The sequence below is a fragment of the Balaenoptera ricei genome, chromosome 16 (assembly GCF_028023285.1).
Source record: "Balaenoptera ricei isolate mBalRic1 chromosome 16, mBalRic1.hap2, whole genome shotgun sequence".
NCBI lineage: Eukaryota > Metazoa > Chordata > Mammalia > Artiodactyla > Balaenopteridae > Balaenoptera > Balaenoptera ricei.
In genome coordinates, this window is record NC_082654.1 from 111,187,653 (window position 1) to 111,201,689 (window position 14,037).

The following is a 14,037-nucleotide window of genomic DNA, read 5'->3' on the forward strand; positions in this document are numbered from 1 at the left end:
TGTTTTTCACTGTCCTTTATTCTTACTTTTGTTAGTTTACTGGTAAGCCAGATGACAAAAGGCAGTGACCTTTCTTTCCAGGCATATTGAAGGTTAAGCAAACAAACCATTGCTCTCCTTTCTTTCACTGCCAAAAATTCCCCAAAAGTAGCTTACTCCATCTTTAAAGTGCTCAGGGAATGGTGACGAATGTTAGGACTATATGAATAGGCACCAGGTGCTATGTAGGTAACGGAAGTCAGAAAACAGTAAAAGAACTTCCTATGGAAAGACAGTCAAAGAAAGAAGGTTTAACATACAATTTAGTACCGGAAAAAGTTATGGCAGTACTGTGTGTGTGTGTGTGTGTGTTTGTGTGTGTACATGATGTTTTATAGTTTACAAAGTACTTTCAGAAACACTGGAGACATTTTTAACAACAGCTTTATGAGAGAGTGGTGGGAGTATGACTAGCCCAGTTTTAGAGAAGAGGAAAGAAACTCAAGTTGGGTAAGGTTAAATTACTTGCCAAAGGCTACATAGTAAATAACAGAGCTGGACACTAACACAGATCACAGAGCTACAGTTAGCCCCAAGGCTCTTTCTACCATGTTGTGATGCCTAAATACCCAGTTCATTTAGAAAAAACCAGGTATAGAAGATGGCACTCTGGTTATTGAAAATGACATAGTAAAGGGACTTCCCTGGTGGTGCCGTGATTAAGAATCTGCCTGCCAACACAGGGGACACGGGTTCGAGCCCTGGTCCAGGAAGATCCCACATGCCGCGGAGCAGCTAAGCCGTGCGCCACAACTACCGAGCCTGTGCTCTAGAGCCCGTGAGCCACAACTACTGAGCCCGCGTGCCACGACTACTGAAGTCCATGCGGCTAGAGCCCGTGCTCCGCAACAAGAGAAGCCACCGCAATGAGAAGCCTGTGCAACGAAGAGTAGCCCCCGCTCACCGCAACTAGAGAAAGCCCGTGCGCAGCAACAAAGACCCAACGCAGCTGTAGAGAGAGAAAGAGAGAGAGAAAGAACGAGAAAGGAAGGAAGAAAGAAGAAAGAAAGAAAGAAAGAAAGAAAGAAAGAAAGGAAGAAAGAAAGAAAGAAAATGACACAGTAACAAAAGGTAAGTGGACACTGAGAAGAAAGCAATGCTGATTTTGTTCCAATACTGAGCCATGAGCTGATGCTGCCTCAACAAGAGACTGGGTAGAGGACAAACTCTGGGGACACAGAACAGCGGCAGTTAGGGAGTCTGTCAGCACTGTAAACAAGCATACATCCAGCATCACCAGCTCCTGGACTGACTGCAGGATATTAAAGACTGGCTGCCATCAGTCTGACTCCTTTTTAAAGCATTATATTTAATTATTATTGTAAAGCACTTCATAAAAATGTTTACCTGATACTGCTGTGAACTTTGTATAAAGTTAATTGGAGGCTCGCTTTGTTTACTCTTCAACCTTAAAATGTTATCAGCGTATCCCCAGCTCAGGATGGCGGACCACTGAATGTCAGTACTGTTCATGCTTCTCACACCTCAAGAAGGAGAAATAAAAGCATCAGTTGCCACTGCTCAGTTATTATTGGACAGCCGGCCACAGTGGCAGGTTAAAGGCTCAAGTTCACACAGCAGAACACGGTCATTCCAGTGCAAAATCATCTTTATATCCATAAGATGAACCGAATTGTGTTAGTTTTATTCCTTTAAGGCTAATGGGATTCTAAGGGTGGAACTGTATTCTTTTTCACCTGTGGTGTTTTGGTTTGGATTTATATGACTTAGTACTAAAATTTCTGTTAAGAAATTTTTATAAAAGACAATGATAATCAAGCTTCCTCTATTCATGTTCTGTGACACCTTACTTTTAACAATAAATATGAACGAGAAAATGTTTCAAAAAACTTAGATACCCTGTTGAAAAATCAATACGGACAACTAGTAATACCAGAAAGGGGCCATTGCTAGAGCAGAAGCAACCCTGAGAAGGGATAATTTAATCCTCTCAACCGCAAGGACTGCACGGGAGACCTTCGTTTAACAAGGTTCTGTTCTTTTCTCATTGGACCCGTAACATTGTATTATGTCCTTTTGGGATAAAGATCTGGACCTCCTGACATCAACGTTTCTCATAATCTACGCCTTGTTGGCACATTGACTAGGGCAAATGCGGCATAAATGCTATAGCTGGTGCTGCCCTGGAAACTTAGAAGCTTTGAGTTCCTTACGGAGACAGAATGTGAGTACCTAGCATAATACCCAGCATATAAAGCAATAAAACAAATAAATATTTGTTGAATGAATCAACAGCACACTGAAAATGTAATTCACAGATTTCTTTTTGTTTTGTTGAGTATAATCCCAAATGTGGACATCACTTTTGCAATAAAGAAATTGGGATATCCTTGTTAAATATAAACTCCTCTCTACGTAAGCTGCTGTGGAAAGGAACCACACTTCATGAGCCTCGGGACCTTGCAGATTCCACCATAAAGCCTGGCATGTAGTAGGAACTCAGTAACTGTTCCTGGTTTCTCATTCCAGCAACACAAGAGGCACCATATTTTTTAAAAAAGAAAAATAAACTTCTGCTTTATCTATTTGAACAGTGGATCTTAAACAGGAGTTTGCAAGAAAATGGCTTTTGTAGCATGCACAGGCCTAGACTCAAGCCCCAGAGATTCTGAAGCAGTATGTCTCCAATGGGACCCAACCAAGTTTCAATATATTTTGAAAAAAAGTACCTCAGGCAATTTTGAGGCATTGTCAGTTCTCAAGTAATTGGCCTATACTGGGCTAAAGATCATGAAAACCATGGCAGTTTCGTTGCTATATTGTATTATGCATATATAACTAAGCAAAATGACACAGTTATTTGATATAACAGTGCTTAACACACATGACCTTCCATCTGCCAGGTGCACTCCCAGTCATTCAAGGCCTCTCTGAAACGCCCCCGTGGACGGTCCCGCGCTGGGTACAGCAGTGAACACTCACACAGCCCCTGGCCCCAGGGTGCTAACTGTCCGATGGGCATGCATTTATTAAGCACTTAGAATGAGTCCCGCGCTGTGTTAATCGTTCCTTATATTATTTCATTTAATCCTTACAGTGAACTACCCTGTGAGATAAGTCCTTTCATTTACTCCCATTTTATAGATTAAAAGCCAGGATTCCAAAAGTGTAAGTCATTTTCTCAAGGTCACACAGGTATTAGGCAGCAGAACTGGGACACAAATTCAGGCACCGTGCCGCCCGAGGCCATGGCTATAACTTGTGTGATACCACTTCCCTGGACACACCTAGATTCTGATAAATCCTAAACACGTTCTATGAGGAAATAAAGTGTAATTTGAACGAACACAGCTATTAAGGGCCACTAAGGGCTTGTGACTGAAGTGGCACAAATAAGACAGGTTAGCAATTATACTGGACATATTTAAGTCCCATCATTAGCAGGATAATACCAGCCCTTTCTCTCTGCTCTAAAGAGAGAAACTTCAATCCACCCAAATTAATTTTTTAAAGATAAATTATTCACGCATTTTGGTACTTTAAGTATTATTAGTAGTAAATTACTCGTGACATACCTCATAGCTAATTGTAGCATACTAGTGAGAATAAACTACTGATATGACAGCGATGATCAAACAGATTTTACCTTCTCCTCCTAGTTCACTAAACTTAGATAAAATGGTACGCAGCCTCTTTTAGTACCGACAACTATAAAGGCAATCAATCATTCACTTCATGACAGAATGAAGAGTGAGTGTAAAAGAACTGCGGCCCAGCCAGCACACTGAATCCCTTTAGGTGGCCGATGTTTGGCATGGGTCCTGGCATCCCTGCACTGCGGTGCTCCATGGGGGGGAGGCCATGTGGACCACGTGGACCACAGAGCACAGTGCACAGAACGCAAGGTTCGACACTAGCCGCGCGCAATGCTAAGACGTGTCTGGCCCACAGGCGGGCTTCCGGGCAAATCTGCACACACCTGATACGAACAGATGGGTGCCCTCAGTCATTCATTTTAGTGCTTAAAGCCCATGCCTAGGACGCAGGAACAGTTCTTTCGCATTAAGTAAAACGGTTAATTTGGGAGGACGGAGGGATTACTTGAGCGGAAAATGTCACTAGTTTTCCAGGGTGTAGGTGACATTTAGAAATATGAAGAGGGCCTCTACTGACAGCACTTTTCCATGTGTTGCTTTCAGTGAGTCAGTGCACAGAGAGGTGAGAAAAACATTGCTTTCCAGACATACATATTTTTAAAACCTGTTTTCAAGGCTATCATGACTTCCTTGTTTTGTTTTAATCTCATGACTGTCTCTTCTGAGGTACTAGATTTGCTGGTCAAATAAGTCTGTCTATTCTGGAATTCAAGAGTCTCAAAGTGTACATTTATATAAAACTGTTAATGTTTTCATTTTGTGAGACATTTATTCTTGTCTCCTTCAACACTTCCTCTCATTTCAAATGACATTGCATTTAGTTCCCATTTTTTTCATGTACTGTTTTAATTCCTACGTTGCATTAAATGAACACAAATTTGAGTTTAGTTTTTCACCAAGGACTCAGAAAACCTAGAAATAAAACAAAATATCAGCACAGATGAGAGGAAACATTCAACTCTCACGAAAGATACACCTAGGATGATTTTCATGTTTGATTTTACCTTGTTCTTTGCTGTACGTCATCAGAAGACAGAAATTTCGGGACAAACCGCAGATTGCTCTAGTGGGCAGAGCCTGGAGAGAACCAAATCTTTCTCCGTGGGGCTGGCTGAAGCAGACCACAGGTACTGGGGCACTTGGGGAACCGACATACTCCCCCCATTTCAAGCCTTTTATCCATGACAAAGGACTCTACAACCGAGGAAAGTAAAAAGTACAATTTTAAAAAAGGTAGTAAATATAGAATCACTTCTAATTTAAACTCCAAACAGAGTAAGAGAAAGCAGCCTGATTATAAGCCCTTTGTGGGCAAGAATTATTTTATAATTTTTTACTTCCCCCGTGCTTAGCATATGGAAATATGTGTTCCTGGTTGCTAGACACGGTGATGAACAAGACAGATGAAGTCCCAGTGCCCGTGGAGCTGTCTGATAGCGGGGAAGCAGGGCAGACAACAACTAGACAAATACATACACAAGATGTCAGCTGGTGCAAGCGCTACGAAGAAAGTCAAAGAAGGGGAAGAAGACCGAGAGTGACAGAGCTGCCCGTTTAGATGCGGGGGTCGGGGAAGACTGCCTGCGGAGATCATGTCTGAGCAGACACCTGAGTGAAATGAGAGAGCAAACTGGGGTTCTATCTGGGGACAGGGCACGCCAGGCGGAGGGAACAGCCAGTGCGAAGGTCCTGGGGTGGGAAGGAGGCAGGTCGGTACGCGTTCCCACTGCAAACAGACATACTGCTCAGGTCCTTCATACTCACCAACTTGAATTAGTTAATGAGCAATAAGCATAGTGGCAAATTAAATGACATTTATTACTTTTCAGGGATGTACTGTTATTTTGACATGTTAAAGTAATAGATTCTAGTTAAAAATAATGACCCTGGTAATGACAATGACTAAAATGATTTGTAAGGCTTCAAAAGCATTTGAGTTTCGTTGACAAGTAAACACAAAACAAAAAATACAGCTTTCAACTATGAAACACAACACTGGTGATCTGGGTTCAGCAAAACTACACTGTCTCTCATATTGATGTTTTAAAATTTAAATTTCAATTTTACTAGTTGTATAAGTTTTGTTTGTATTTACCATGCAAATTTGATATATATGAGCTCTGAGCATAAAGAACTTACATTCAGTGTTCTATTTGTGTTCTACATTTAGTATATTTAAGAAACATCATTATAAGAAATGACTATCAAAGCAAGATCTGTAAAAAGCATTTTCTCTTAAAGTGGCTCACAGATGACTGCAGTTTGACATCTGTGCTTTACTTTATCTCCAAGTCCTTCACAACCTCTTTCCTTTGCCTTTTCATTTTCTGCGATTTCCTTCTGCAAACCTTTGTAACACTTTACAATTCACAATCTTCCATCTTTGCTGCTTTTACAATGAAGAATTTAGTTGAGGATTAGAATCCATTTTACTCTTAAGGCTTGCTTGCTTTATTTTTCTATTTCAGAGTAAAAATTATACCTACTTCCCATTTTAAGAGGCAATACTTCTTATCATTACAATCTGGAGGGGCCAAAAAAACATGTCCGATTTCCCCCTTAATTGTAAGCCCAAACATTCACACTTCTGGCCAGCACCTCTGGCGGAAAATGATAACCAGGACCACGCTAGGCATGTTTGCACTGGCACAGCCATGCTCAGACTCTTCTCGGGTCCTGGATGGTTCCTTTCCTCTCATTTGCAATGCCTGTTATGTCACTGCCTGGTGAGGCTCTCCCCAGTAATGACCCTCAGGGAGGTTACAATCTGACCTGAGCTCCCAAAGTACTCTCTTCATAGCACTAACGCAGCATTTCCCATACACAGAACGTAATGCAGGCATCCGTGTTCACTGGCTGGCACTCACCTTCAGGCCGGGACCATGCTACTCATTTCCCTGCCCCTAGAGCCTGGGAGGGGACCTGACGGCTCAGGAGTTGAGCCAGTTTTTGCTGAATTCTATTGAAATCCAAATGACATACCGGATAGGGAACTTCCTTGACCTGTTCTCTGGTTTCTCTGAAAGCAAACTGCACTAACAACCCCACGGCAGCAGGAAGCTCCCCTTCGATGTTGAGCTTGGAGCCAGGTCTGCTCGCATGGGCCCACTGGAACAGCTGACGAGGGGTCTGGCCGTAGGTTTTTATCATGGTTTCCAGTGCTCGTCTCTGAACTGCATCTTCAACTGCAGAGACATCCATTCCAAAATATGTCTGAAGAATAAAAGAAAACGAGAGGTATGTAAAAAGCAAGACTTGGCGATAACACTGAAGGGGAAAACAACAACTTGTTTTATTCTCTAGGCAATGGTTTACTCTTCTCTGTTTCAAACGAAAAGGATTTTAAAATGTTTTTGAACAGGTTAACAATCATTAATAATCTCAATGAGATCAGAATAGGAATGATCAATGCTTCTGAATGGATGAATGAAAATAATGTACCTTGATTGGTGCTAATTAGGTATGTTTATAAAATTAATTTTTAATTTAAGAGAATATCATATAAGACTTCATTTATCTGCACAGCAAAGGAATCCATCAACAAAATGAAAAGACAACCTACTGAATGAGAGAAATTGCTTGCAAATCATATATCTGATAAAGGGTTAATATCCAAAATCTATAAAGAACTTACACAACTCAGTAGCAAACAAACCCATCTAATTAAAAAGGGGCTGCACTGTTGGTGGGAATGTAAATTGATACAGCCACTATGGAGAACAGTATGGAGGCTCCTTAAAAACTAAAATAGAGCTACCATACGACCCAGCAATCCCACTCCTGGGCATATACCCTGAGAAAACCATAATTCAAAAAGAGTCATGTACCACAATGTTCCTTGCAGCACTATTTACAATAGCCAGGACATGGAAGCAACCTAAGTGTCCATCGACAGACAAATGGATAAAGAAGATGTGGCACATATATACCATGGAATATTACTCAGCCATAAAAAGAGACAAAACTGAGTTATTTTTAGCAAGGTGGATGGACCTAGAGACTGTCATACCGAGTGAAGTAAGTCAGAAAGAGAGAAACAAATACCATATGCTAACACATACATATGGAATCTAAAAAAAAAAAATGGTTCTGAAGCACCTAGGGGCAGGACAGGAATAAAGATGCAGCCGTAGAGAATGGACTTGAGGACACGGGGAGGGGGAAGGGTAAGCTGGGATGAAGTGAGAGAGTAGCATTGACATATATACACTACCAAATGTAAAACAGATAGCTAGTGGGAAGCAGCAGCATAGCACAGGGAGATCAGCTCGTGCTTTGTGACCACCTAGAGGGGTGGGATAGGGATGGGGAGGGTGGGAGAGAGACGCAAGAGGGAGGGGATATGGGGATATATGTATACATATAGCTGATTCACTTTGTTATACAGCAGCAACTAACACAACAATGTAAAGCAATTATACTCCAATAAAGATGTTAAAAAAATAATGGGAAAAATTACGGAACTTTTCTGCAAAGGAATATTATAAATAAATAAATAAAGGAATATAATAAATTAAAAAAAAATGGTGTGGGGGGCAGAGGACCTGAATAGACATTTTTCCAAAAAAGACATACAGACGGCCAACAGGTATATGAAAAGATGCTCAGCATCACTAATCATCAGGAAAATGCAAATAAAACCACAATGAAATATCAGCTCACACCTGTGAGAATGGCTAGTATCAAAAAGACAAGAGATAACAACCGTTGGCGAGGATGTAGAGAAAAGGAAGCCCCTCTGCACTGTTGGTGGGAATGTAAATTGGTGCAGCCACTGTGGAGAACAGTATGGAGGTGCCTCAGAAAACTAAAAATAGAGCTACCATATGATCCAGCATTTCCACTTCTGGGTATTTCGAAAACACTAATTTGAAAAGATACATGCACCCCTATGTTCATTACCGCCTTATTTATAATAGCCAGGACATGGAAGCACCCTAAGCATGCACCAATGGAATGGATGGAGACGATGTGGTAAATACATGCCATGGAATTATTACTCAGCCATAAGAAAGAATGAAATCTTGTCACAACACGGGTGGACCTTGAAGGTATGATGCTAAGTGAAACAAGTCAGACAGAGAGAGACAAATACCATACAAATAAGTGTGATCTCATGTATATGTGGAATCTAAACAAACAAAAGACCAAGCTCATAAGATTGGTGGTTGCCAAAGGTAGGGGGTGGGCAAACGGGTGAAGGGAGCCAAAGGTACAAACTTCCAGTTATAAAGCAAACAAGTCCTGGGATGTAACGTACAGCATGGTGACTGCAGTTAATAACATTGTACTGCAGATCTGCAAGTTCCTAAGGGAATAAATCTTAAAAGTCTTCATCCCAAGAAAAAAAATATTTGTAACTTCGTATGGGGTGGATGGTAACTAGACTTCCTGTGGTGATCATTTTGCAGATGATCGAAAATCAGTACGCTGTATACTGGAAACTAATATAATGTATGCCAATTATACCTCAAATTAAAAAAAAAAAAAGAAAAACTAAATGAGGTTTTTCTTTGGTCTTGTCTTTCAGTGAGAGTTGATGAAAAATGATCAGGTTTTTCAATTCAGTTGACCCAAAATAGCTTCTGCAAGCAGGTTAGTAGGTGGCTCTATTTTTTCTGTGGCTGCCTGTCAGATATTGGTCAGAAAACTAGAGTCAGGGAATTGGGCAAAATCATTTCAGGTGGTCAACAAAATCGAAAGAGACAAGAGAATGCAGCTACATGGCAACACGAAGACTGAAGAAAACTAGGGGAACCTGCCCCACCTCAATTTCTCAATTCCTAAAAATGAGAACTAGAAGTTCAAAACCATCTGTGTCTGCCTGAAATTACGTGATATCCAAATGCCCTTTTGTTCTTTGATGTGAATATGCTCAAAGAAAGAGTCTGATTCCTCTCAAGGCACAATGGCTGGTGTCACAGGATGACTTTGTGTCGCTACCCCATCTTGAAGATGTCTAAGAATATCAACTATTGAGATGGATTTTCTTACATACAGAGACATTAGTAAGGAACCTAGATTTTTGTAGGTCTATATCTCTTCTCCTGTCTGGGCTGAAGAATCAGGATTCTAAACACCAGCATCACTGAAACCCAAGCAAAGTCTTTGTGATTTCCATCCTGTGAGCTCAAGAGCCACTCATCCATGCTTTATTTATCCTTGGAGAGGATTAATTGAATTCTGATTCCCTCTCTCTGTGTTTGCTTTGCAGGTTTCCACATATATTGCTGAACCTGACTAGAACCTGGCAGTGAGAAGGCTGTAATGTGATGTATATCCTTCCAGCCTCCCTCAGCCAACCAGGCAAAGCTGTCAATGCAGGAAGCAGGACAGCTTCACCTCCCCGGCAAGGGGCAGAAGACTGGATGAGAAACAAAGTCAAGGTATTCCATCTTCAACCAAAACACTGCAGAGAGGTTGGCACACTTAATGTTCCACGCGACTGGTGTCCTCCATGCTGTCACCTTTCTTAGGACATGAAGCTAGAGAGAAAGGGGGTTAGGGCAATAATCAGTCTAGACACGGAGTAAAAATTCAGGATTCGTCACTGTTCTTTTCTTTCCCACCTAGTGTTCATACATATATATAAAAAGACTTCATGTGTAATACTAAATTATTGAAAAAGTCATGTGTCCAAAGTGATACATAGGAAAAGGTATATAAAAATGAAATTGCGATAGAATGTTGGTAGGTAGCTTAACAGACCATTATTTAGGTTCTAATGAGAACTGTAAGTGGATCTGAAAGAGCAGCGGTGAAAATTGCAAGCTTTTTAACGTGAAGGGTGTTGTTGCACTTTTCTTCTGAGTGTTAGAGTCAGATGGAGAGTGGTGTGCACTAACTTTATTATTTTTAAAGCTAGCAGTCAGTAGCTGGGTATAGATCTGTCATGCTTGTGCATCTCGCTTGTGTAATTTAGCTTTTAGCACTGAATCAGTCAGCAAATTTCATTTTTATATCTGCATAGAACATCTCTATAAATACCAAAAAAAAGTTTCAAAGATTCTTCAGAAGTTAATCTTCAGCATCCACTCCCCTCGCCACCACCCTCGCACGACCACAAGGGCTCAAACACCTGTTATAAACGCTTATCTAAGCAGGTCATTCCTAATGGTTGCTGGATTTAATATAGTCGAAAATTCAAATGAAGAATGGAATAATCCGATATCCAGGACTCTTAAAATTTACTTTAAATTAGTACTTCTTTACATTCTGTGGTATCAGTTTCTAGTGAACCCCATATACTGGTGAATGACGAATTAAGATCAAAAGGCATTTTTACATTCCTTTTAAAATATTTTTTCTATTTTTTTAAATTAATGAATGAATTAATTTATTTTTGGCTGCATTGGGTCTTCGTTGCTGTGCACAGGCTTTCTCTAGTTGTGGCGAGCGGGGGCTACTCTTTGTTGCAGTGTGCAGGCTTCTCATTGCGGTGGCTTCTCTTGTTGTGGAGCACGGGCTCTAGACACATGGGCTTCAGTAGTTGTGGCACGTGGGCTCAGTAGTTGTGGCCCACGGGCTCTAGAGCGCGGGCTCAGTAGTTGTGGCCCACGGGCTCTAGAGCGCAGGCTCAGTAGTTGTGGTGCACGGGCTTAGCTGCTCCACGGCATGTGGGATCTTCCCGGGCCAGGGCTCGAACCCGTGTCCCCTACAATGGCAGGCGGATTCTTAACCACTGCACCACCAGGGAAGCCCCTACATTCCTTTTTAAAAAGTTAACATTTATTTGCACTTAACTGGATGGCAGACATTACCCTGCATGCATTTTCTTAATTTATGAGGCTGGTATTATTGTTCACATTTTACAAATTTGTACATTAAGGTACAGAGAAGTTAAGGTCACACTGCAGGTCACACAGTAAGTGGCAGAGTCACAGAGTAAGGATTTGAACTCAATTGTGGATTTAGAGACTGTGTGCTTAATTGTGACACTTGGTTTTGTCCTATGAATTACTAAATTTCTAGAACAGGACTTCCCTGGTGGTCCAGTGGTTAAGACTCCACGCTTCTACTGCAGGGCGCACGGGTTAGACCCCTGGTCAGGGAACTAAGATCCCACATGCCGCGTGGCGCAGCAAAATAAATAAATAAATTGTATTTTAAATTTCTAGAACAATGGTATAAACTCTATCCTTTTTAAAGCTCTAAAGTCTCAAAGAATTAATGAAAAAAATTCTAGTAAGATGAGAATTAAATGGTATATTTCAGCATGCAGATACTTCTAATGTGAATTTTAAATGAGAACAATTGAAAATTTGTGCCAGTATTATAGGCACAGAGTATATTGAGGTTAATGTCCAAATTCTTAATTGCTTTTAAAGTTACATTTTACATCAAATATGAACAAAGTGTAAAAATTACACCTCAGTCTTTAAAACTTATAAAAATTTTATATACATTTTTATAGAGGTATATTTTACATACAATAAAACGATACAGATTTTTATAGTACCATCCCATGCAACCATCATGCAAATCAAGGTATAGAGCAATTCCATCACCCCAGAAAGTTCCCGGGTGCGCCTGTGGCAGTCACTACTCTACTCCCCAGAGGCAATTAGGTTGGAAAGTATCTTAAAGAAATAAAGAACCGTCTTTAAGATAAATTCCCCATGATTTCTACTACTAAGACATTAATTTTCCTTGCTCTTGAATATCATGTAAACGGAGTGGATCATACAGAGTGTACTCTTATGAAAGGCGTCTTTCATTCAGCATAAAATGTTTTGGAGATTCATCCATGCTATCCCATACATCTGAAATCCATTCCTCTTCACTGCTGAGTAGTATTCCACCTACCCAATACCTGGAATTGTTAGTCTTTTTACTTTCAGTCATTCTCAGGGATATAAAGTGGTAACTCATTGTGGCTTTAATTTGCGTTTCCCTGATGACTAAAGATGCCAGCACCTTTATCATTTGCTTACTGGCCATTCATATATGTTCCCTCCCTATGTGAATCTTATTCACCTTTGTATCCCCAGAGCCTAGCAAAATAAATGTTTCCTGAATAGATAGATATATTTTTTAAAAAGGTAGACTATCTAACAACATTAAAAAATATATGTTAAAGTGTAACTATTCTGCTTCTAGGAATTTATCTTGAAGAAGTAAAGAGGTACATAAAGAAATAATCTGAGGAATATTAATTTTAATAGCAAATGCATACTAACTAAATATCCAACAATAGGGGACTGGTTAAATAAATTATTGGATAGCCATACTTTGGGATAAGTAGTATTAATATTATATAAATGGAGTGATACATATGTATAGATAAAAGTCTAGAAGGTGGTTTGATATTTATCTTTGGATGATGATATCAAAGTTGATTTTTAAATTTCTTCCTTTTGCGGTCTGTATCTTATACATTTTTCTAACAAGGCACAAATATTGCTCGTGCAATAAGGAAAAATGAGGTCATTTAAAAAATAGAACATGTATTGATATACAGGACAGTATGCAGAAAAGAGTTACACGGCAGGCCTGAACTGCTCTCCTTGGGATGGCGTGCCTGCAAATGTGGTCCTTGGCTGGTGTCTGGGAACACGGATTTCAAGAGAGTTCCCACCTTCTCTACCTGGTAAGAGTGGCTCACTGCACCCAAACTATACAAACAGTGTGGTGTATACTGAATATCTGTTTCCTTCTGGACGCCTGGAATTTCAGGACTTGTGAGAAAGAGGGTGCCTACATGACCAGTCCTTAATAAAAACGCTGGCACTGCATCCCTCATGAGCTTCCCTGGTAGACAACATCACACATGCTGTCACAATTTGTTTCTGGAGGAAGTGAGTGAGTCCCTTTTGATTCACTGGGAGAAGTCTCTTGGAAGCTTGTGCCTGGTTTCCTCCAGCTTTGCCCGGTGCATCTTTTCCTTTTGCTGATTTTGCTTTGTACCCTTCACTGTAATAAACCTTAGCTGTAATTACAGCTATATGCTGAGTTGTTAAGTCCTCATCCAACCTGGGGATGGTCTTGGGGAACCCCTGATAGATAGTATCTTAGTTATTCTTAAAGAGGTGAAATATAAAACCTGAAAAATCTTGGGCAAGTTTAGTGTCTTTGTCAATTCTCTTTGATAACTTGGGTATTGTAAAGAAAGTCTAACCTTCTACCTTATATAAATGCAGAGTTTGAAAAGAGTCACTTACAGCAGGATGAAAAACATTGATGGCTTGGACAGAGGCCTTCCCTTTTTGCTTATACCCGAATACCAAGTCGATCCACTGACAGATGTTCTGGGACACGTAGTCAGACTCTAGAGCCTGTCTATGGATGAGGATAAAAAGACGAGGATCGTTACGTGCCCAAGGCGGGAGGTTGACGTGATTCACCCGTTCACCATTCTGGCGTACACCAAAATCGAAACCTA

At 40.5% G+C, this 14,037-nt stretch overlaps 1 protein-coding gene across 5 annotated transcripts in view; it reads right to left on the reverse strand.

Moving 5' to 3' along the window:
• Positions 1–14,037, reverse strand: part of LYST (lysosomal trafficking regulator) — a 202,393-nt gene that overhangs the window by 17,609 nt on the left and 170,747 nt on the right. For all 5 annotated transcript variants that reach the window (XM_059899076.1, XM_059899079.1, XM_059899078.1 and 2 more), the window contains 4 exons: positions 13,817–14,034; positions 6,639–6,869; positions 4,661–4,850; positions 1,387–1,523 (listed from right to left, as the gene is read on the reverse strand). In XM_059899076.1, coding sequence (XP_059755059.1) covers positions 1,387–1,523; positions 4,661–4,850; positions 6,639–6,869; positions 13,817–14,034 — 776 coding nt within the window. The remainder of the gene's footprint in view (positions 1–1,386; positions 1,524–4,660; positions 4,851–6,638; positions 6,870–13,816; positions 14,035–14,037) is intronic.